General features: G+C 39.7%; 1 protein-coding gene across 1 annotated transcript in view; it reads right to left on the bottom strand.

Moving 5' to 3' along the window:
• Window positions 1-13518: 13518 nt before the first annotated feature.
• The window catches only part of PIK3C2G (phosphatidylinositol-4-phosphate 3-kinase catalytic subunit type 2 gamma), a 394030-nt gene continuing 383985 nt past the window's right edge, over window positions 13519-23563 (bottom strand). Inside the window, exon 34 of the mRNA XM_029205345.1 lies at window positions 13519-13861. Within this exon, the coding sequence (XP_029061178.1) occupies window positions 13709-13861 (153 nt within the window). The 3' untranslated portion in view covers window positions 13519-13708. The remainder of the gene's footprint in view (window positions 13862-23563) is intronic.

Genomic DNA, 23563 nt, shown 5'->3' with positions numbered 1-23563 from the left:
GAACCAGTCTGTAATCATGACAGAGCATCTGACAAAAGCATGAATATTGTCCAAACACAAAAGTGCCAGACAGTCCCCAGGAAACATGAATGACTGTCGGATTCTTCACCTACTTCCTTGAACCCTCTCCCAAATCATCTGACACAAGCCTGAATCCAACAGTAAGTCCTTTCCAACACCCCTTCACTGAGACACCCCATGGTTCTTCATTTGTGTGTCTCCCTCATTGCAATGAAGAATCGACCTACTGTGTGTGTTTCTGGTGGTCTTTGGCTGGAAGGCATTAACATAAACCTGGACTCTTCCTTTTGTTACTCTCATTACCTTGTAGTGATTAGTGACAGGAAAGTTTTGTTATGTTGTTAATTTTGACCTTTACTTTTTTTCTGCTTCTGGTTGTTTAGAGCCTCAAATAGAAAACATGCAGAGTGCAATCTAGACTTACCCTGACTTTTGTTTGGGGGATGGTGACCACGGGAGGCCACTGATGCTGATTGCTGAGGCATAAAATTGCCCTATTTTTGGAAAGAAGAGTGGAGAAACTCCCTGTAGCTGTATAAAGGAGGTATTTATTTTAATTTTGGGTAGGGGGGCGTGTATGGTGTTTTTGAGGGATGCAGACACATGCACCCTAGATAGTGCCTCGAGGGGTTCCACTCAAAACCTTTATGCAAATTTCAGGGGTTATTTGGGAGCCACAGTGGCAAAAAGCTCATGTTGTGGATTAGGATCCAGAAAATGGAATCGCTTACATTTAGTGAAGCCCTGATGGGCTTGAACAATGAACATTTTATTGGGAGAATATATGACCTGGATTCCGTTTTTCAGGAGTTATTAAAAGTCCATATCTTTGGATAGTGCATAAGCCTTTGTTGAATTACATTTCTTTCGAAGTAATAACCCTCTGGAAATATTTGTACCAGCAAAGAAAACATTCTTATGATGCATTCTGGATTCTTAGGCCATGAAGTTTGAGCCCTCTGTAGTATTCAGAGTTAAGCTTTTTTTACCAGCCACTAGAAATTTTCATTTAAAACATCCAAGGGGTAGATTAAAGTGGAATTTGAGCTTATGAGAGATTGGTCTTCTCCGTGTCTTGCATTCTTACACACCAGCTGAGCACGTGGTGGTGATGGTGGTAGTGGTGGGAGTTGGTGTTAAATTCCTTAAAAATCTGCATATTTTCAGGGACTAGTGCCCTCTTTCTACTTCCCATCTGTATACAATTTAACTTTCACACTTTCAGTCACTATTCCTATTCTTCTCCCAGAACAGTCCCTTTTCTAATATGAGAGTTCCATCTCTGCAATATTAGCAGTGCCTAACATGTGCCTGATATTAAACAGAAATTAGGGAATTCCCTGGAAGTCCAGTGGTTAGGACTCCCCACTTTCACTGCTGAGGGCCCGACCGGGTCGAGGAGCTAAGATCCAGCAAGCTGCACGGCAGAGCCTAAATAAATAAATAAATAAACAAATAAATAAACAAATAGAAAATAACCTAAATCCTTGCAGCAATCTTACATTTTATTGTTAATGTAACAGGCTTAGAAACATTGTGTTGCCTAAGGTCTATAGTAAATGACAGAAAAACAGTTACTGACCCAAGGCAATCAGGAAAAAAAAAGTTGATTAAGTTACACAATATACAAAAATTAGCTCAAATGGATATTAGACTTAAATGTTGAATGATAGTGTTTACCAGTTTATTTGCTGTTTTTTTGTGGAGGGATCGACCTTTGGAGTTTCCTACTCCATCATTTTTGCTGATGTCATTTTCCACCAATATTATTAACATATTCAATTAGTATAATACTTTTATTACAATGAATGAACCAATATTGCTACATTATTATTAACTGAAGTCCATACTTTATTCACATTTCCTTACCTTTTACCTAATGTCACTTTTCTGTTCCTGGGTCCCATCTACGATTCACATTACACTTACTAGTCATATTTCCCGAGGCTGCTCTAGGTTGTGACAGTTTCTCACACATTCCTTGTTTGTGATGAACTTGATGGTTTTGAGAACTAGTCATGTATTTGTAGAATGTCTGTCAGTTGGGTTTGAATAATGCTTTTCTCATGATTAGACCAAGGCTACAAGTTTTTGGAAGGAAGACCTCAGAGGTAAAGTGCCACGTTCATAAATCTTATCAAAGGTGCATTCTATCAACATGACTTTTCACTGTTGATATGGACGTTTATTACCTGATTGAAGTAGAGTTTATCAAGTTTCTCCTCTGTAAAGTTCTGTTTTCCCTGCTTTTCATGCCATATTCTTTGGGAGGAAGAGTCACTGTGTGCAGCCCACACTTAAAGAGTTGGTTGTTACGTTTTACCTTCTAGAAGGCAGAGTGTCTATATAAATTGTTTGGAATTCTTCTACGTGGTAGATTCAAACCTCACCCCCCCCATTTATTTATTTAATCAGTCATTTATATCAGTATGGGTTTATGGATAACTATTTTATACTTTGAATTATAATCTAATGCTCCTTTCCCAACTTGGTCCAGCCTTGATCAGTGAGAGCTCTTCCAGTTGGCACCTGTGTCCTAGGGAATATTTTTCGCCCCCATCACTTCATTTGTTTTACTTGAAGGATCACTGGCAGCATATTCCTTACCTGAAGTTGCCGTTGACATATGTGAACAGTTAGAGTCTAGCGATAATTAATATTTTTGCCATCTGATCTTCAAAACACTTTCATATCTCACTTTTAAAACTTCCCAAGTCTTGAATAGTATTTTCTTCAGTTAAAGTCTTTTTTTCCGATGACATGAAGTTGGGCTTTGGTATTTTTTTCCCTCTTATTGTTTCCATATTCTTTTCAGGTCATTTGAGCTGTATTTCTGACTTTTTATTCAGCTTCATCTTTTGGTCTCTTTACTTCCATAGCTCACAGAGGACAACATTGTTTCCTGGACCTGAGTGCCTTTTTTACTTTTCCTTTCCCTTTGATCTCTGGCCCAGGCATTTGTTTTTCTTTCTACTCTCAAAGTTTTGTCTTGAGAAAGATGAAGTCGGTGAATTCTATGTTTGTTCCACATCCCTTGTTCAAACAAGCCTTGACCATCTTGATCCTCTCGAGTAGGTTAGTCCCACCTCAAAGATAATATTCCTTTCAGACCAACGTTTGCTCCATACCAAGTCTTGACCTGTAACCATCCTGTCTGATTTCCCTTCAGTAAGTCCTCTCTTTGTTTCATTTTCCCTTAGAGTACCAGTTCCAGAGATTTTCGAAATATGTTTCCCTAGACCCCCTTGGCCATACTTCTGTTCCTTTGAAAGTTAACATAATAATTTTTGGAGTCTTTTACACCTGTTTTCCTGGGTTTCCCTCTCAAATATGACCAGATTTTCTTAATCACTTAATCACTCTGTCTCAGTTTTTAAGGGATGGTTTCCCAGTTGTTCTTACAAAATGCTGCTGCTTTATGAGGGATCTTTTAAAATTTTTCTAATTTTAGTTCTCTCCAGGATGTCATTATATCTGCTCTCCAAGGCCTTTACTCTTTTTATCTGATTGATTTTTTTAGGTACCCGTCCTCCCTTCTGAACTAGTAACAACTGAAATGTATTGCCCTTTTCTGTTACCTTTTTCAAAAGAAACTGGATTTAAGTCCATCACCTTTTTAACTTTGTAGTTCTTTCTCCCGGCTCTTAACATCTCATTTCCCCTTCATATCTGCCCAGCTTATGTTGTAAGATCCCAACATTTCTTTCAAGGAAATATCATTCTCATTACTACTCTGTTTGACGTCTTTAATTTTATTTTCCTTCTTCTACTACTTTTGTTCTGATGGTAAGAAATTCCAGTTCCTTCTTGATTCCTGGGGTAAATCAGAATTTCAGAGCCAGAGGCTGATGGGCACAGACCTTTAAATTGCTTTCCCAGTTTTGGGGCATTTAATAATCTCAGTCAGTTATATTTTGACCTCAGCCTAGGAAGAGGGCATATTCTCTTTATAAAAAGAATCCCCATTCTTTTTGATTTAAATATTAATAAAATCCACATCCCTTCTATGAGTGGGGGTATGGTTCAAACCTCCAAACTCTAATGATTAGTTTCTTTAATTTTCAAATGCAGAGCCTCCTTGAGACTGTGTTGTTTCTGTAACTGAAGGCTGTGGACATGACACACGAATTCAAGTTTGGTCTGGTTTCCTCCACTGCTGTTAACCCTAAGGTCACTTCAAAATAACACACACACACACACACACACGAACATGCACACACACACACATGAACATGCACACACACACACACGCACACACATGCACACAGTTTGAGAAAGTTGATAGCAGGCAAGCATACGTGTCTCTGGAGTTAAGTTTAAGCTTTAACTTTACTACAGCTTGTAGCACACTTTGAATTCAGCCCCTGTTCCAGATTTCTGGCCTAGTTGTTTTGAGATGTAGCTGAGAAATCCATTAAAAAAAGCAGCCGATTTTTTTTTTTATCACCTAATGCTTAAAAAGCTTATTTAAGAAAATTTTAAAAGGGTTATCTTTTTCTTATAGTCTAATTTGTTCTAAGGACTAAACCTTACGAGGTCTGTACTCATTAATGCCTAAGGTTTAACGTTACATCCCTTTAAGTGATAAAAAACAGTCAGTTGGTGCAATCTAAGTCATTATAACCAGGGTTAAATCCACCTGGCCCATTCTTACCAAAGCCTAAGGTCTAAGCAGTGTCTCTTGGTCTGCTGAAACTTCTGTGTTAATGCTGTGCTTGCCCCAACATTTTTTTAGAAGAAGAAGCATTAGTTAGGTTTAATTGGTTTATCTAAAATATATTGACAGCATACAGGATCCTATGCTAAGAAATAAAATATATCTTTTTTGTGACACGTGTTACAATATGAGAGTTAAAGTTGCTGGGCAATTGCTTTAATCACTAGAATTTCTCTCATGTGCTATTAAATCTTCACTTTGGGCCTTGATAATGTGTCAATAGTGGTAGCTCTTCAATAATCCATTTCCTCTGGGAATCAAGTCCTGACCTTCAACCATATTTGCTAGAAATGAGTCTGTCACCACAACCCCTTAATTGTTTGATAGCAGTAGCCACATCATATCTGTGATCCTCAGTTTCTTTTAGCCTGTGCTTTTTGAGATGTCTTAATTTTCTGTGGAAGTTTCTCAGGGATTTTGAAGATGAGAATGGAGGGGCAGGGATTGACGGGGTGACCAACTGTCCAATGCTTCCAGTCTCTCACATCTGCTTAACTTAAAAATCTCCCCTCCTCCCCGGATGTGTGTGTATACATTCCATTCAAGAACTCATCTGAGTGGAAAGTTTATGCTGCTAGGAGACAGCATAATGAATGTTACTACTCTGTAAAACTGTAATAATCTCCCCTTTCCCCATCTTATTAGACTTCTTATAAAAAGCAACTAAAGTATAGATATAAAAAGGGTAAAAGAGCTGTAAAACATGATATGAATGAGAGTTAAGACTAGGAGCCTTGTTTTTCTTGTTCACCGGTGTGTCATTCAATCATTTGTTCAAGCATTAATTTATAAAGGCTTATTGAGCATCTACTACATACCAGATATTTGTCAGGGCTGGAACAACAAAACAAATGAAGATTCAGTGTTAAATTAGTTTGGTAGGGCTACCGAAACAAAGTACCACAAACTGGGTGACTTAAACAACAGAAATTCTTTTGCCTCACAGTTCTGGAGGCTAAAAGTCTGAAATTAAGGGGTTAGTTCCTTCTGACAATCTGTTCCATTCATCTCTCCTAGCTTTGGGTAGTTTGCTGGTGTTCCTTGGCTTATAGATGTATCACTTCAATCTCTATGTCATGTTTTCATATGGTGTTCCCTCTAGGTTCGGGTCTGTGTCCAAATTTCCTCCTTTCATAAGGACACCAGTCATATTGGATTAGGAGCCCACTCTAGTGTAACCTCATCTTAACTAACTACATCTACAGTGACCCTATTTCCAAATAAAGTCACATTTTGAGGTTACAGGTGGTTAGGACTTATAAATTTGGAGGACACAGTTCAGTCCATAACACCTACATACCATCTGCCTAAATTTAAAAGCTATAAATGAAGCTAAGAAGCCATTAAATACAATATGATTTGTTCTCCTTCATAAACACCTGGAAGGACAGCTTTTAATTGAGAATTCTTGGATGTCTTGGAGAGCCACGTTGGATTATGGTGACCTAAAGAGGGCTGTCTCCTCTCCTGGAGCGCTCTATATGCCCTGCCTTTTCTTCCCACCCCTGGGCCCTTCCTGCACTGTCAGTGGCCTCCTGCACGCTTGTGGACATGCCAGCTGACACATTTGAGCTGCATGCATATACACTGCAAGCAGCCTGCCCTCGGCCACCACTGGAGCCTAGGCATTGCTCTCCCCGGTGGTGGTGTCTGACTTCAGGTCAGCGAACCCTTAGAAGGCCTGCAAACGCTGTTCAGGCAGGGAATTCAGGGGTCATGCGTACCTAGAATGTGGTCTAGAATGAGGCTTTTGGGTGTGGCTGAGTCACAGCTGGAGGAAGTAGGATTCTCCAAGGAGAGGGCACCAGGGCAAGGACTCCTCTTGCCTGGATCCAATGCTGTACTGTCAGTGAACAAAACTTCTTTAGAGCCTTGTGTTTTAGTGAAAGAATACTAAACATAAATAATAAGCAAAAGAAATCAGTAAACCATATAGAATGTTCAAAGGTGATAAGTATATAAGAAAAAAAAGTAGAGCAGAGTGGGAAGGATCTGGCATGTGTCTGGGGACAGGGCAGGCTACAATATGACACAGAGTGGTCCAGGCAGGCCTGTCAGAGATGGAAACATTTGACCAAGACTTGAAAGAGGTGAGAGAATAGGCAAGTGGATGTATGGAACAAAAGCACATTTTGGACAGAAGGAGCTGTCTGATAAATATTTCAGGGAAGAAGCATGCCTGGAATGAATGTTCAGGGAATGGAAAGGAGGCCACTGTTTCTTGAGTGTTTTGAGTATAGGAGGATATAATGGGAGTTAAAATCAGAGAGATGGCTGATGGGAGGCCAGATCACATCGGGCTTTTTAGGTTATTTTAAAGATTTGCACTTTTACTCTGAGAGTAGAAGCCCCTGCAGCGTTTTGAGCTGAAGAGAGACAAGATCACTCCAATTTCTGTGTTGAGAATAGACAGTATGGGGGGCAGGGTAAACAGAAACAAGGAGAAGGCAATTGTAGTAATTTGGGACAAATTTAATAGGAGTACCTTGAACCAGAGAGGAAGCAGATGGAGAGTGGTAAGTGGTTGGATTTGGTAAAAGTTTTGAAGGCAGAGCTACAGGAGTTTCTTATGGGCTGAATTATACTCAGAGAAAGAGCAAGGAAGTGGGTATCAAGAATGACTTCAAGTTTTTTGCTATTTAAAACTGATCAGGAGTCTAGTTTTAAACATGCTGAGTTTGAGATAATAGATATTCGAGGGGAATGCTGTGTAGGTAGTTGGATATGGAGCTCTAGAATTTGGGAGGGGTTCTGGGCTGGAGTTATTATTTTTAAATGATATTTATTTTAATGGTATTGTTTTCTTTCTAATTTTACAAGCAAAACATGTTCATTGTAGACAACTAGAAGTACATAGAAGTATGAAAATTAACAATCACCCGTAATCCCCAACCCACAGAGATAACCATTGTTAACATTTTGATGTATTTCCTTTTAGTGTCTACATACTTTTTGCAAATTGAGGTGTAATTGATCTAGATCTCTACGTTAGTTCCAAGTGCACAACATAGTGATTCGATCGATATTTCTATACATTACAAAATGATCACCATGATATGTTTAGTTATCGTCTGTTACTATACAGAGGTATTATAATTGACTATATTCCTCATGCTGTACATTTCATACCCGTGAGTCATCTATTTTGTGACTGGAAGTTTGTACCTTTTAATCTCCCTCACCTCTCTCATTCTTCCCACAACTTCCTCCCCTCTGGTAACTGCCTATTTGCTCTGTTTTTATGAGTTTGTTCTGTTTTGTTACGTTTGTTTGTTCATTTTCTTTGTTAGATTCCACATGTAAGTGAAAATCACACGGTATGGTATTTGTCTTTCTCTGTCTGACTTATTTCACTTAGTATAATACCCTCCAGGTCCATCCATGTTGTTGCAAATGGCAAGATTTCGTTATTTTTTTAGACTGAGTCATATTCCGTTGTAGGTATACACCACATCTTCTTTATTCATTCTCTGATTGGGCACCTAGGTTATTTCTGTATCTTGATTATTGTAAATAATGCTGAAATAAACATGGGGTGCATATATCTTTTCTAATTAGTGTTTTTGTTTTCTCTGGAAAATACCCAGAAGTGGAATTGATGGATTGTATAGTTCTATTTTTAATTTTTTGAGGAACCTCCATACTGTTTTCCATAGTGACTGCACCAATTTACATTCCCACCAACAGTCTACGAAGGTTCCCTTTTTCCACATCCTTGCCCACACTTATTATTTGTTGTCTTTTTGATAGCAACTGTTCTGACACGTGTGAGGTGATACCCCTTTGTGGTTTTAATTTGAATTTCCCTGATGATTAGTGATGTTGAGCATCTTTTCATGTGTCTTTTGCCTATCTGTTTGTCTTCTTGGGAAAAACGTCTTTAAAAAAGTTCTTCTGACCATTTTTTAAATGGGAAAAATGTCTTAAAGTTCTTCTGACCATTTTTTAAATGGGTTTTTTGATTTTTTGATGTTGAGTTGTATGTGTTCTTTGTATATTTTGGATTTTAACCCCTTATCAGATATATCATTTACAAATATCTTCTCCCATTCAGTAGGTGGCCTTTTTGTTCTGTTGATAGTTCCTTCACTGTGAAAAACTTTTTAATTTGATGTAGTCCCATTTGTTTACTTTTGCTTTTGTTTCCCTTGCCTCAGGAGACAGATTCAAAACAATAAGCCTAAGACCAATGTCAAAGAGCATACTACCTATGTTTTCTTCTAGGATATTTATGGTTTTAGGTCTTACACTAAGTCTTTAATTTTGAGTTTATTCTTGTACATGGTATGAGAAAGTAGTCCAGCTTGATTCTTTTGCATGTGGCTATCCAGTTTTCCCAACACCACTTATTGAAGAGGCTGTCTTTTCCCCATTGTATGTTCTTGCCTCCTTCATTGTAGATTAATTGCCCGTATAAGTGTGGGTTCATTTCAGGGCTCTCTATTCTGTTCCATTGATTGATGTGGGGGGTTTTTTTGTTTGTTTTTTTGAGTCACTACTACCATACTATTTTGATTACTGTAGCTTTGTAGAGCACGATACCTCCAGCTTTGTTCTTTTTTCTCAAGATTATTTTGGCTACTCAAGGTCTTTTATGTTTCCAAACAAGTTTTCAAATTATTTATTCTACTTCTGTGAAAAATGCCATTGGTATTTTGATAGGAATTGCATTGAATCTGTAGATTGCTTTGGGTAATATGGTTATTTTAACAATATTAAATCTTCCAATCCATGAGCACAATATATTTTTCCATTTGTTTGTGTCATCTTCACTTTCTTTCATCAATATCATATTGTTTTCTGAGTACAAGTCTTTTACATCCTTGGTAAGATTTATTCCTTGGTATTTTATTATTTTGATGCAATTGTAAATGGGATTGTCTTCTTAATTTCTCTTTCTGATAGTTCATTGTTAGTGTATAGAAATGCAACAGATCTCTATGTTAATTTTGTATCCTGCAACTTTAGAGAATCCATCTAATAGTTTTTTGATGGTATCTTTAGGATTTTCAATATACAGTATCATCTTAACTGCAAACAGTCACAGTTTTACTTCTTTCTTTCCAATTTGGATTCCTTTTATTTCTTTGTCTTTTATAATTAGTTGTGGCTAGGACTTCCAATATTATGTTGAATAAAATGGTGAGAATGGGCATCCTTGTCTTGTTCCTGATCTTAGAAAAAATGCTTTCAGCTTTTACTGTAATGTTGGCTGTGGGCTTGTCATATATGGTCTTTATTATGTTGAGGTATGTTTCCTCTATACCCACTTTGTTGAACGTTTTTTATCATAAATGGATGTTGAATTGTGTCAAAAGCTTTTTCCACATCTACTGAGATGATCATATGATGTTTATTCCTCAGTTTGTTAATGTGCTGTACCACATTGATTGAGTTCCACTACTCTGTCTTCCAGTTCATTGATTCGTGCCTCTGTATCATGTAATCTACTGTTGATTCCTCCTAGTGTATTTTTTGTTTCAATTATTGTATTCTTCAGTTCTGTTTAGTTTTTTACATTTTCTAACTCTTTGTTGAAATTCTTACTGTGTTCATCCATTCTTCACTTGAGTTGTTTATAATCATTACCTTGAACTCTTTATTGGGTTGATTGCTTATCTCTGGTTCACTTGGCTCTTCTTCTAAGGTTTTATCTTGTTCCCTCATTTCAGAAATACTCCTCTGCCACCTCACTTTGTCTGACTCTGTTTTATTTCTACAGATTCGGTAAGTCAGATATATTTCCTGGTCTTGGAAAAGTGGCCTTATGTAGGAGACATCCTATTGGGTCCAGAAGCACACTCCCCTCTATCACCAGAGCTATATACTCTAGGAGTGTCCCCTGTGAGGGCTAAATGGGCCCTTCTGTTGTTGTGGGGCCACCTACGGTGAGAGTTTTTGTGGGCATGACTAGCCCCCAGCCTGGTTGGTGCCAGCTCTGCCTAGTGCAGTGGCTGCCAGCTGCTGGTGGGTGGACCCAGGTCCTGGTGCTAATAAGCTAGAGGAAGTATTCCAAAATGGCTCTCGCCTGCACCAGTGTCCTTGTGATAGTACAAACTCTCAAAGGCTGCCACCAGCATCTATGTCCCCAGGATGAGTTCCAGTTATAGCTTGCCTTTCCAGGAGGCTCTCCAAGATCAACTGGTAGGTCTGACCTGGGATCCTTTCAAATCACTACTTCAGCTCTAGGTCTCAGGGCATGTGAGAGTTTGTGTGGGCCCTTTAAGAGCAAAGTCTCTTTCCTACAGCCCTCCAATTCTCCTGAATACAAGTCCTGCTGGCCTTCAAAGTCAGATGTTTTGGGGGACTCATCTTCCCAGTGCAGGGCCCCTGGTCTGGGGAGCTTGATGTGGGGCTCAGACTCTTTGATCTTTGGAGGGAATGTCTACAACTGTGATTATCCTCCCACTTGTGGGTCACCTACCCATGGGTGTGGGTGTTGACTATACTGTGTGTCCATTCCTCCTATTCATCTCATTGTGATTCCTTCTTTATATCTCTAGTTGTAGATATTTTCTGCAAGTCTTCAGATTGTTCTCATTAATAGTTGCTCTGTATGTGGTTATAATTTTGGTGTGCCTGTGAGAGGAGTTGAGTTCAGAGTCTACCTACTCCACTATTTTGGCCACTCCTTGGGCTGAAGTTATAAAACTGGGAAACTGGGAATACTCAGCATACAGATGATATTTAAAGCCATCAGAATAGATGAGGTCACTAAGGAGTGAAAGCTGATGGAGAAGAGGACCAAGGAGTAAGTCCTGGACACTCCAACACTGGAGACTGTGGAAAAGGGGATCCTCCTTCACAGAAGACTGAGAAGGAGGGACTGATGTTATATAGAAGGAAAGCACAAAAGGGTGTTGTGTTCTGGAAGCCAAATGAAGAGTGTTGAGAAAGAGAGTTATTGTGTCAAATACTGCTGATAGGTAAGCCCAGATCAGGGCTGGAAATTGACCTTTGGATTTAGCTATGTGGAGGTCAGAAGGGACCTTGACAAAAACAGTTTTGTTGAAGTGTTTGGGACAAACACCTGCTTGGAATGGTCTGAGAGAAAATGAGAGGAGAGAAACTGGAGGCAGAGATTAGGGACAACAATTTTGAAGAGTTTTGCTATAAAGAAGATCAGGCCAATTGGATGAGTATTTGGAAGGGAGATGGAGGTGCCAAGAAGTTTTTTATGATGGTTGTACCATCATGTAACCATGTAACATCATGGTTGTATGCCGAAGTGAATTATCCAGTAGCGAATAAAGAAATGATGCTTTTGAATAGAGGAGAGTTTCAGTAATGTTTGCGAGTAGGTGAGAGGGGCTGGGATCAAATGTACAAGTTGAGAGATTGGTTTTGGGTAGAAGCTTGGTCATTCTTCCACGATAATAAGTAGGAAGGAGGAACATAGAATCTGCTGGGCAGGTAGATGTGCTAGTGGAATATGTAGAGGTTTTCTTTTCACTGATTCCAATTTCCAAGTGAAGTAGGAAACAAAGTCATCATATGAGAGTGAGGATTACAGTAGAGGGTGATGAGGTTTCAGCAGAAAGAAGGGTGTGGAATCACTATCTGTTAGAAGAGGGAGAGTGAGTGGACCTGAAACACAGAACCATTGCCCAGAGCATTATGGCTTACTTGACTCACATGATCATGTGTTTGAAACGAGACTACATCAACCCATACCAGGCACTCAAATATTTTCAATGAATAAGTGTACAGTCTTTTATATGTTTACATGGTTATGCAGATGACCATATAAAAAGAGCTTAAATTACTTTTTTATCGACACACAGGAAAACACTGAGTAAAGCAAGGGTTTTAGTAATTTAATTGGAAGAAATTTTTAAAAAACAATTTGATTCTCTTAAAGAATGTGGCATCGTGCCTTGAGTCATACCTACTTTGCAGGTGGAAATCTGCAGGATTGTTTACTCTGGTCATGATGAATATGAAAGTAGGTTCAGAAGTAAGAAAACTTTTTGTTGTGCAGAGAATAGGTTTTGATCAGAGGGAAGAGTTGCAGAGTTTGAGATCTTTGAATTAGCGGATAATGAAGTTTAAAATGTGATAATGCCTCTGGGTGAAATCCAGTGATGATGAAGTGATTGGTGCTGAAGAGGGTGAAAAACTACAAAGTTTCTTCCAAAAATTGGATTTAAGAATTTCAGGCATTTATTTTTGTTTCTTCTGAGAGAAATTAATACAGCATTCTTCTAGAGCTTACTAATCCCCTCAATAAATAAGATTTTAAGTGGATATGTAGGTATATATATTTAATTCAAATTTTAAAAATTTGTTACAGATATACTTAGGTCTTGAAGTAATTGATAAGATTTATTTATTGCTTGTCTTTTTTTGGAAAATACATTTAAAGTATTGCTTTTAACTGTAGGCACATAAAACGTGAACGCATGTTTGATTTAAAAGACCCATTAAATGTCCTTTTTTAATTTTATACATTGAATTTTACACAATCAATTGGAAAAAAGGTTTTAAGAAAACAATGAAACACAGGTAGAGAATAACTAACTATAAAAGACTGATTCTGATTTATTTTCTTTGTGTCCTTAGTACACCAGCATGCTACCTTTTTTTTTTTTTAATTAATTTATTTTTGGCTGCGCTGGGTCTTCGTTGCTGCGAGAGGGCTTTCTCTAGTTGCTGCAAGCGGGGGCTACTCTTCGTCGCGGTGTGTGGGTTTCTCATTGCGGTGGCTTCTCTTTGCGGAGAACAGGCTCCAGACGCGCGGGCTTCAGTAACTGTGGCGCGTGGGTTTAGTTGCTCCGCGGCATGTGGGATCTTCCCGGACCACGGATCAAACCCGTGTCCCCTGCATTGGCAGGTGGATTCTTAACCACTGCGCCACCAGGGAAGTCCCCACCATGCTATCTTTGATAACAAAAATGTCCTGATCTTGTGATAGAGAGGCCCCAAAGTGAAAGAAACACGAGTAATGAATGCGTATGTTCATAGCAATGCTTAAATTATACTGTTTCCTAGTGGATACCATTTTTCTTCCTTGAGTGGGACACTACAGAGTTGGATATTAATTGCTCCTACAAAGGTGGTTTTGCTCTTTACAATAAGCATTAAGACATGTCCTTGGAGCTCTGTGACTTCATCATATACTACCTAAAAAGGGAGAGAATAAAAATCAGATACGCTTAAATGCATCTTTTAAAAAATACTGCTTTTAACAAAAATATTTGCACACTGATATCTTGTACCTTGGAGTGGATAGGTTAATGTTAGAATCTTTCATTTCTAACTCTAATTCTGAAGAGCTAAAGGTTCTGCTAACATAAAGGAGTTTAACGACAGTATTTCTCTAAGAAGCTTAGAATTTACTCTGATTCCATTAAAAATTGTCTATCCCAAATTTAATAAGACTGTAAATCATTCTCTAGGAATAAATTTAAATACCTTTCACCTTTCAACTGTCCTTGGATTTATTGTGCAACATGGGACCTTGAACACTGTCTGTCTTTGTTGAAGGCTAATGAGGAAAGCAGACCAATCTCCATGATTTCCGTGTGTTAATTTAATGTAGTACAGTATTTCCTTCTACATGTGAAGCAGTCGCTCTATGGTTACTTTATTTAAAATTGTTTAATTTTTAGTTATGAAAATATATGCTCATTAAATAAAATATGGGGATGAAACAAAAAAGGAATAAAAAAGAAAGGAAAAATTTCTATTTCTACCATTAGGAGATAATCATTTTGATGTGTTTTTTGTTTTCTATATATAATTACTTTTTAAGAATCTGAGCTGTAATTATGTTGTGTGTATAGTTTTGTGTTTTTCTCTTTTTCACTTACTAGTCATGTAACTATTTTTAAAAAAGAGAGGTGTTCAACTGTGTTTTATAATATCCAAGAAATAAGTCACAGGCATTACCACTGGGTGCCTGCAGTGGTAAAGCAGCTTTAAAAGTGTAGTACTATCAAGAAATTAGTTATACATCAAAGGAGGGGAGAGCTGTGTATAGATCCAACATGGTTGCCAAGGAAACTCCTTATAACACATTTGGAGGAGTTTCATATGATGATACAAACATGCTTGCTTTTTACAGCTAAACTACAAGAGAGACAGAAGCGTTCTCTATATATGCAAAAAAGAATCAGAGGAAACAAATTGAGAGGAAAGGCCTTGGAATCCACTGTGAGGCCTGCTTACTGTGTATGGATGCAATTTCTAGCCCATCGTACTGCATTTGCCTACCATTTACGAACCCATCAATTTATCAATGAAATTCCATTCAATATCAATCTGTTAGCTGCTCAGAACAATGATTTACTTATCAAGTAAATAATAATTCAATCAAGGGAATGAGATACAATATAATATGCTAATCCAGTCTACCCTGCTTCGTGCGACATCTCCTGGCTACCGACTCTTCCAGAATGCTGCTCCCATTCCAGACAGGAGATTACCTTTTAAATTTCTAGGAAAGCTTATTCAAATTATTCCATTTAATTTATTGAGTTCCCCTGGATAGTAAAGGATTTTAAGGGCTGCCTTAAAAATTTCAAAAGCCTACCAATGTAATTCATCTTTCATCGCAAAGGGATGCTCAACATGGACTCCGTGAACCACTCTTGTCTCCTGAACGCTTATCTTCCCAGGACTTCAGAGTAAGCTCCTTTCCTTTTCTCTACAGTGGTTATTTTGAACGGTCTAAATTATCCTCCATTTTCCTCCCCACAACACGTTCAGCAGATGAACTTATCTCCTATTTTACAGAGAAAGTAGACGAAAGGGCCCTCGAAGTGTTAGTGTGTGTGAAGAAAAATGGAATAATTCTAAGCATTAGGCCTTTGGAAAAGTCTAGTTTAAGAACTCTGTGAATCATATAAATTAGTGCTAAAGATGTAACTTTCTAAGAAACATATCAGTATCAATGATTCATATTTATATAAATCTGTTGTCAACTCCAGTTCTTCCTCCATTTACAATGGGGTTACATCCTGATAAACCTATGGTAAATTGAAAATACTGTAGCCGAAAATGCATTTAATATACCTAACCCACCAAACATCATAGCTTAGCCTAACTACCTTAAACGTGCTCAGAATGTCTCATGTAATTTATCGAATACTGTACTGAAAGTGAAAAACAGAATGGTTGTCTGGGTACCAAGTGGTTGTAAGCGTATTGGCTGTTTACTCTCGTGATTGCGTGGCTGACTGGGAGCTGTGGCTCAGCATCAGGAAAGAGTATCCTACCTGGGAAAAGAGCAAAATTCAAAACTTGTAGTATGGTTTCTACTGAATGTATATCTCTTTTGCACCATCGTAAAGTAAAAAAAGTTTCAGGTTGAGCCATCCTAAGTTGGGGGCCATCTGAATGTGTTTTCTCATTCGAATATGGTGATAATATTTACCTTCTGGCATTGTGAGAAGGAATAAATGAGATAATGAATATAAGCCTTATTACAAAGCCTGATACATAGTAAACACTAATGAATTACAGCTGAAAAAGATCCATCAAATACACAAAAAAAGAACAGCTGTTTCTTGGTATTTTGCCTTCCCTGACTGGAGATAACAGTTGTACACAATATTGAGTCTCCCAGGTATTTAACAAGCTGAAATTCTTTAATAAATGACAGGAATTAATTGCCTTCCTGGTTAAAATACAAACATTTGAACTCCTAAGCTTATATTGCTTTATGGATTTTTTTCCCTGTGCTTCATTATGCAAAAGCTATTTTCCTGAAAGTGACTGAGGTTTTATAAACATGTAATCATTGTACATTATAGAAGATATATATATATCTGTTCTAATTGCTTTACTGCATCCATAATGTTGTTTAAAAAAATAAGTGCTTTTTTCTTCCAATGCAATGAATAATTAGTGGGTAATGCTAGAGAAGTACACAGATGATTATATTCTTTGAGTCTTTTCACCAAATGATTTAATATGTAGTCTGCCTTAATATAAACAGAACCAAAAATGCACAGCTCTTTTAATTTCACTTTATAATACTTTTTACCCATAGGCATGTGTCAAGTCTTCACTGCCTTCTGACAAACACTGAATTTGTAGGTCTGAAATTGTCACATCAAGTAGAAAAACACTGTTTAGGGTAATTTAATTAAGTAGGATAATATCTAAGAAAGGAATACAATGTAAACTATTATATATAGAATGAATAAACAATAAGGTCCTACTGTATAGTACAGGGAACTATATTCAATATCATGTGATAAACCATAATGGAAAAGAATATAAAAAAAAAGAATGTCCACATGTGTATAACTGAGTCACTTTGCTGTACAGCAGAGATTCGCAGAACATTGTAAACTGGCTATACTTGAATAGAAAAAAAAAGGAATACAATGTACAACATACATTGACTATAACAATATAATTCTGTTTTAAAATAGAATCTGTATTTCTAATGAATCATTAAAAAAATAATGGTTCGGGCTTCCCTGGTGGCGCGGCATGTGGGATCTTCCTGGACCGGGGCACGAACCCGTGTCCCCTGCAACGGCTGTTTTTGAACTATTGTTTTTGGAACAATTTTAAATGTGTTCAGTGTATAAGCACTGTGTGTCCAAGCTACAAGTATGTGCTGATGGAGAAAAGTATTGCATTGATTTGTAATCAATGGGCCATGAATGTGTGAGGACTCAGAATTATTGCAAGCCGTGAGACAATTTATGGACACAGCAAGCATCATAAAATAATCTCCACACATGTGCATTTACTACCGGTTTTTATAGTACATATAGCTTGAGATAAAAAAACACGAATTTATTTAAACTCCTGGATTGTTAGTGGCTTTTCATCATTGTGTGTTTCCTTAGATACAAATGCTGAAGTACAACATGCAGTCTGAGAAATTTCTTTATATTGATGTAGGGGGGTCTTATGCCCAGAACGTATGGAAACTAGGGATATATAGTTGGGAGGTATATACCTCTAGCTGTTGACATCATGACAAATAATAAAATGTCAAAATATATTTCCTTACTAAAGTATTATTTGAATATGTATAAATGTTTGATACTTTTACATTTTATACATGTACACATAAAGTCATTTATAAAACTATCCCAAATATTTAATTCCACAAATCTTTTTAGAAGTAGCTAAGTTTCAAAGATACTAAGAAAGCTAAGACATTTTCCTTGTCCTCAAGAAGTTTTCAATGTACTAGAAGAAAAAAGTCTGTGTAGGAATAAATAAGAGATGGTAAATGTGGCATAAGAGACAGGGAAGAGAGACTGGTTCACAGAGTCCATATTTGAGGTAAACCTCAAAGTTGGCAGAGAAGGGCAGGAGAGTGAACAGCTACATGGGCTCTATCACAGAGGTCATAGGGATTATTCAGGGAATGACAAGCTGTCTGATGTGACTTGAGAATATGACTAAGTATGGGGCAATGGAAGGGCATGAGCAAACAAACGTTCCTTATTATTTTTGTCAAAGGTGCAAAAGACATTTAACATAGGAAGAATTGCTTTTTCAATAAATGGTGCTGAAATAACTGGCATTCATAGGCAAAAAAAGTGAACCTCAACCTAAACCTCACACTTTCTTCAAAAATCAACTAAAAATGAATAATGGACTTAGATGTAAAATGTAAAACTATAAAACATTTAGAAAAAATATAGGAGAAAATCTTTAGAACTTAGTGCTAGGTGAAGAGTTCTTAGACTTGCCACCAAATATGCAGTCTACAAAAGAAAAAAAAATTGATAAACCGGGTTTCATCAAAATTGAAAATTTTTACTCTGTGAAAAACCGTGAGAAAAGCAGGAAAAGTCAAACTACAGACTGGGAGAAAATATTTGCAAACCACACATCTGACAAAGGACCATTATCCATTGTATATAAAGAATCTCAAAAGTCAACAGTAAAAATGAGTAAAAATGCAAACTATCTAATTAGAAAATGAACAAAGGCATGAAGAGACATTTCATGAAAGAGGGTATGCAGATGGTAAATAAGCACATGAAAAAAACTCAGCATCATTAGCTACTAGATAAATGCAAATTAAAACCACAATGAGCTATCACTCTATACCTTTCAAAAGAACTAAAATTAAATATAGTGATAACACTAAATGCTGGCAGAGATGTAGAGAAATTGGCACAAACATTGCTGGTGGGAGTGTAAAATGGTATAGAAACGGAGTTTGACAGTCTCTTGAAAAACTATGTACAGCATTACCATATACCCTAGTAATTACATCTTGAGCATTTGCTTAGAGAAATTACAACTTATGTTTACACAAAAACCTATATAATCAATGTGCACAGCAGATTTTTTTTTTTTTTTTTTTTTTTGCGGTACGTGGGCCTCTCACTGCTGTGGCCTCTCCCGTCGCGGAGCACAGGCTCCGGACGCACAGGCTCAGCGGCCATGGCTCACGGGCCCAGTCGCTCCGCGGCATGTGGGATCTTCCCAGACCGGGGCACGAACCCGTGTCCCCTGCATCGGCAGGCGGACTCCCAACCACTGCGCCACCAGGGAAGCCCGCACAGCAGCTTTGTGTGCAATAGCCCCAAGCGAGAATTAACCCAGATGTCCTTTAATTGGTAAACAGTTAAAGAAACTGTCATACTTCCATGCCATGACTACTACTTAGCAGTGAAAATGAACAAACTATTGATACATGCAGCTACTTGGATGGATCTCTAGGGAACTATGGTAAGTGAAAATGTAACAAACTGTATGATTCCATTTACGTAACATTTGAAATGACAAAGTTATAGAGAATAGATTAATAGTTGCCAGGGTTTGGGGATGGGGCGTTAGAGGGAGAAGAGTGCGGCTATAATAGGGTAGCACCAGGAATCACCGTGAGGTAATGTTCTGTACCTTGACTGTGGGGATGATCACACAAACCTACACGTGTGATACAAATGCACAGAACTAAACATGCACACATATACATAAGAACACATGTAAAGCTGGAGAAATCAGAATACGGACAGTGGATCATATCAATGTCAATTTCCTGGTAGTGATATTGTCAGTAGTCAGGCAAAGCGTTACCATTGCAGGAAAGTGGTTGAAGGGTATTTGAATTCTCTATAATTTCTTCCAACTGCTTGTGAATCTACAATTACCTCAAAACAAAAATTTTTTTGAAAAAGTATTTAAGGATGATATTGCTCCAGAGACAGCTCAGGAAAATTACTGAGTCAAATTTGAAAGGCTGTGAATGCCACACTTGGGCTTTTGGATATTATTCAGTAGGCAATAAGGAACATTTGAAAAAAGGTAGGAGAATAATAAATATGAGTAGTTTTTGACATCTTAGATAGAAATTTGAATGATTTAATTGAAAAACACAAGATAGGAGGCTGATAGGAGGCTCTTATATTAGCCAAAGTTGCAAGGCCTTCAAACAAAGTAGCGATGGGACATAGAGGAGAAGATGGATTGAAGAGGCAGGTGGCTGCACAGGTAGAACTGACAAAACTTGGGGATTAACTGGACTTGTGAGTGAGGGAGAGGGTGATGTCATTAGAAAGTTTCTTCCGAGGAGATGGCAAACAGAGGAGGAAAGCCTGATTTAAAAGTGTGTAGGAGGCATCCTAAAGGGGCTCTTTAATAATCAGGTAGAAGTACAGGTTTAAAGCTTGGGAGAGAAGCCAGGGCTTGAGGAATAAAGTCAGATGCAACCTACAAGTGATAAATGAAAATCTGTAGATACATAAGGTACTTCTGAGTGTATATATCAAGAGATGAGGGTAGGTCATGGAACTCCAGCAAATATTTTCAGAGGAAGAATGGCAATGAAGGAAAATGAGAGAGTGGTTAGAGAAGATAGAAGGGAATTAAGAAACGGTGGAACTCAATAAGTCCGAAAGAGAAAAACAAATACTGTATAATATTGCTTATATGCGGAATCTACAAAAATGGTACAGATGAACTTATTTGCAACGCAGAAATAGAGACACTGATGTAGAGAACAAACATATGGACAGCAAGGGGGGTAAGGACAGGTGGGATGAACTGGGAGACTGGGATTGACATGTATACACTATGTCCAACTCCCTCCGACGAAAACTCCTTTAACTGACCCCCCGAATCTCTTGCTGCCCCCCCTTTAACACCTCCCCCACCGTACCCCGAAGCGGTTCCCCCTTCCCCTGAAGCCACTCCTCCCACTGCTCCCCCGCCACCGCCGTCAGCTCCTTTGCCCACATCCCTCCCCTCACCAATTAGCGCACACACGCGTTTGCATGATTCTTAGGATCCTAACCTCCTCTGTCCACTGAGGGAGGTAGCAGGGGCAGAAGGACTGGTCCGAGTCCACGTCCCCTTCTCCCTCCAAGATGTCTCTCAAATAGAAAAACGATTGGGTTCCTCCTCTGCTGACTCTTCCCGCTACATTAAGGAGTTCCGCTATCTCTCTCAAGCTTATGATTTAACCTGGCATGATATCTTCGTGGTTCTGTCCTCTACCTTAACCCCAGACGAAAGGGAAAGAATTCAAACTGCTGCCCGAAACCATGCAGATCAGGTCCACCTTACTGATAATTCTCTGCCAGTCGGCGTAACCGCTGTACCGGGCACCGACCCAGGCTGGACTTACCAGGACGGCCAAGATGGTCGCCGTAAACGTGATCTCATGATTCAATGCCTCCTAGCTGGCATGCAGGCTGCTGCCCATAAGGTAGTCAATTTTGAAAAACTAAAAGAGATAACCCAAGAATCTAACGAAAATCCAGCTATCTTTCTCAATCGCCCTACAGAGGCCTTAACTCTGTACACCCGGCTGGATCCCGACACACCGGCAGGGGCAGCGGTCCTAGCCACCCATTTTATTACCCAATCAGACCCAGACATTCGGAAAAAACTAAAACGGGCAGAGGACGGCCCTCAAACCCCTATTCGAGACCTGGTAAAAATGGCCTTTAAAAGTCTAAAATGGTCGTAAGGATTTGGCAGAATCCAGCCGACAGGCTCGGATGCACCAGAAGGTGGCTCTCCAAACCCAAGCTCTTGTGGCCGCCCTAAGGCCGGTCATCTCCCATGGATCCCAGCATCCACGGGGTCTGCAGAAGGCAACCCCGCCAGGGGCCTGCTTCAAATGCGGAAAAGAAGGCCACTGGGCTCGCCAATGTCCCAATCCCCAACCTCCTTCTAAGCCCTGTCCCAGCTGCGGGCTAACGGGCCACTGGAAGAGTGACTGCCCTACGACTGGCCCTCCCTCAGCGTCTCCACGCGGGGGGCAGGCCAACACTGCGGCATTGCCACTCGAACTGCTGGGATTGGCTGACGACTGACGGCACCCGGACTCGAAGAACCCCGTCACCCTCGCCGAGCCCAGGGTAACGCTACAGGGGGCGGGTAAGTCCATCTCATTTTTTGTGGACACGGGGGCCACCTAATCGGTTCTGCCTACCTATTCCGGGCCAGTTTCTCCTTCCCAGATCTCGGTTATGGGTATTGACGGCAAATCCTTCTCCCCATTTCAAACTGGTTTACTCCCATGTAATCTTGATGGGATGCCATTTACTCATTCCTTTTTAATCATGCCATTCTGCCCGGTTCCCCTCTTAGGTCGAGATATCCTCTCTTACTTAGGAGCCTCCCTCCAGCTGGTCAGACTTGACCCTAAAGTCCCCTCCTCCCAGCTCCTGCTTCCTCTTCTCGGTCTATCTCTAGAACCCTCTCCCTCCTGCCCTCCTTTTTCAACCACACCATACCCAATCAATCCCCAAGTTTGGGATACTTCTAAGCCCATAATAGCAACACACCATTCCCCTGTTCTCATCCGCCTAAAGGACCCCTCCAAGTTTCCGTCAAGGCCCCAATTTCCCATCTCCGAGACTCACCTTAGGGGCCTACAACCTATTATCACCAGACTCCTAAATCAGGGACTTCTTATCCCCACTGACTCTCCCTGCAACACCCCCATCCTGCCTGTCCGCAAAGCCTCTGGAGATTATCGCCTGGTCCAGGACCTCCGAATAATCAATGAAGCCATAATTCCTCTCCACCCGGTAGTACCGAACCCATACACCTTGCTCTCCCATATTCCCTCATCCATAACCCACTTTACGGTTTTGGATCTCAAGGATGCCTTCTTCATTATCCCCCTACATTCCGACTCCTGTTTCCTCTTCGCCTTTACCTGGACGGATCCGGATACTCATACTTCCAGCCAGCTCACCTGGACAGTTCTTCCCCAGGGCTTCTGCGACAGCTCTCATCTCTTTGGTCAGGCGCTGGCACGGGACCTCACTTCCTGCTCCCTTACCCCCAGCATACTCCTCCAATATGTAGATGACCTCCTCCTTTGCAGCCCATCTCTTAACCTCTCTAGACAACATACCGCAGATCTCCTCAATTACCTTGGCTCTCGCGGTTATCGGGTCTCCCCAGCCAAGGCTCAGTTATCTGTATCTTCTGTAACTTACCTGGGCCTCCACCTTACCCCTACCACAAAAAGTCCAACAACCGACCGCACCCAGATTATCCGTGAACTCCAACGCAAACACCAACAGTCCACCTCCCCAATTCCCGATTGGTGGCAATCCACCCTTTTTACCTGGCTAACACCAATCTTGGGCCCCCTACTTCTTATTTGTATCCTGTTTATGTTTGCTCCCTGTTTTCTTAGGTTCCTTCGCAGGTGCATGGAAGAAGTCTCTCGAGTAGCCACAAACCAGATGCTTCTCGGCCCTTACACCCTGCTTCCTACAGAACCCCCCAATGGCTCTCCTTAAATCCGGGCCCCCGACCCCCAACGACGTCCCCACTCATGCAGGAAGTAGCCAGAGACAAAACGTCGCCCCAATCCATCGAAGAAGTCGGGATGTAAGGTCCGTTGGCCCGGGTGAAAGGAGGCCCGGGGGG

This window comes from Monodon monoceros, unplaced genomic scaffold (assembly GCF_005190385.1).
Source record: "Monodon monoceros isolate NGI ecotype Baffin Bay Population unplaced genomic scaffold, NGI_Narwhal_1 Super_Scaffold_6, whole genome shotgun sequence".
Classification (NCBI taxonomy): Eukaryota; Metazoa; Chordata; class Mammalia; order Artiodactyla; family Monodontidae; genus Monodon; species Monodon monoceros.
The sequence above is the reverse complement of the archived record's forward strand: the minus strand, read 5'-3'. Positions and strand labels throughout refer to the sequence as shown.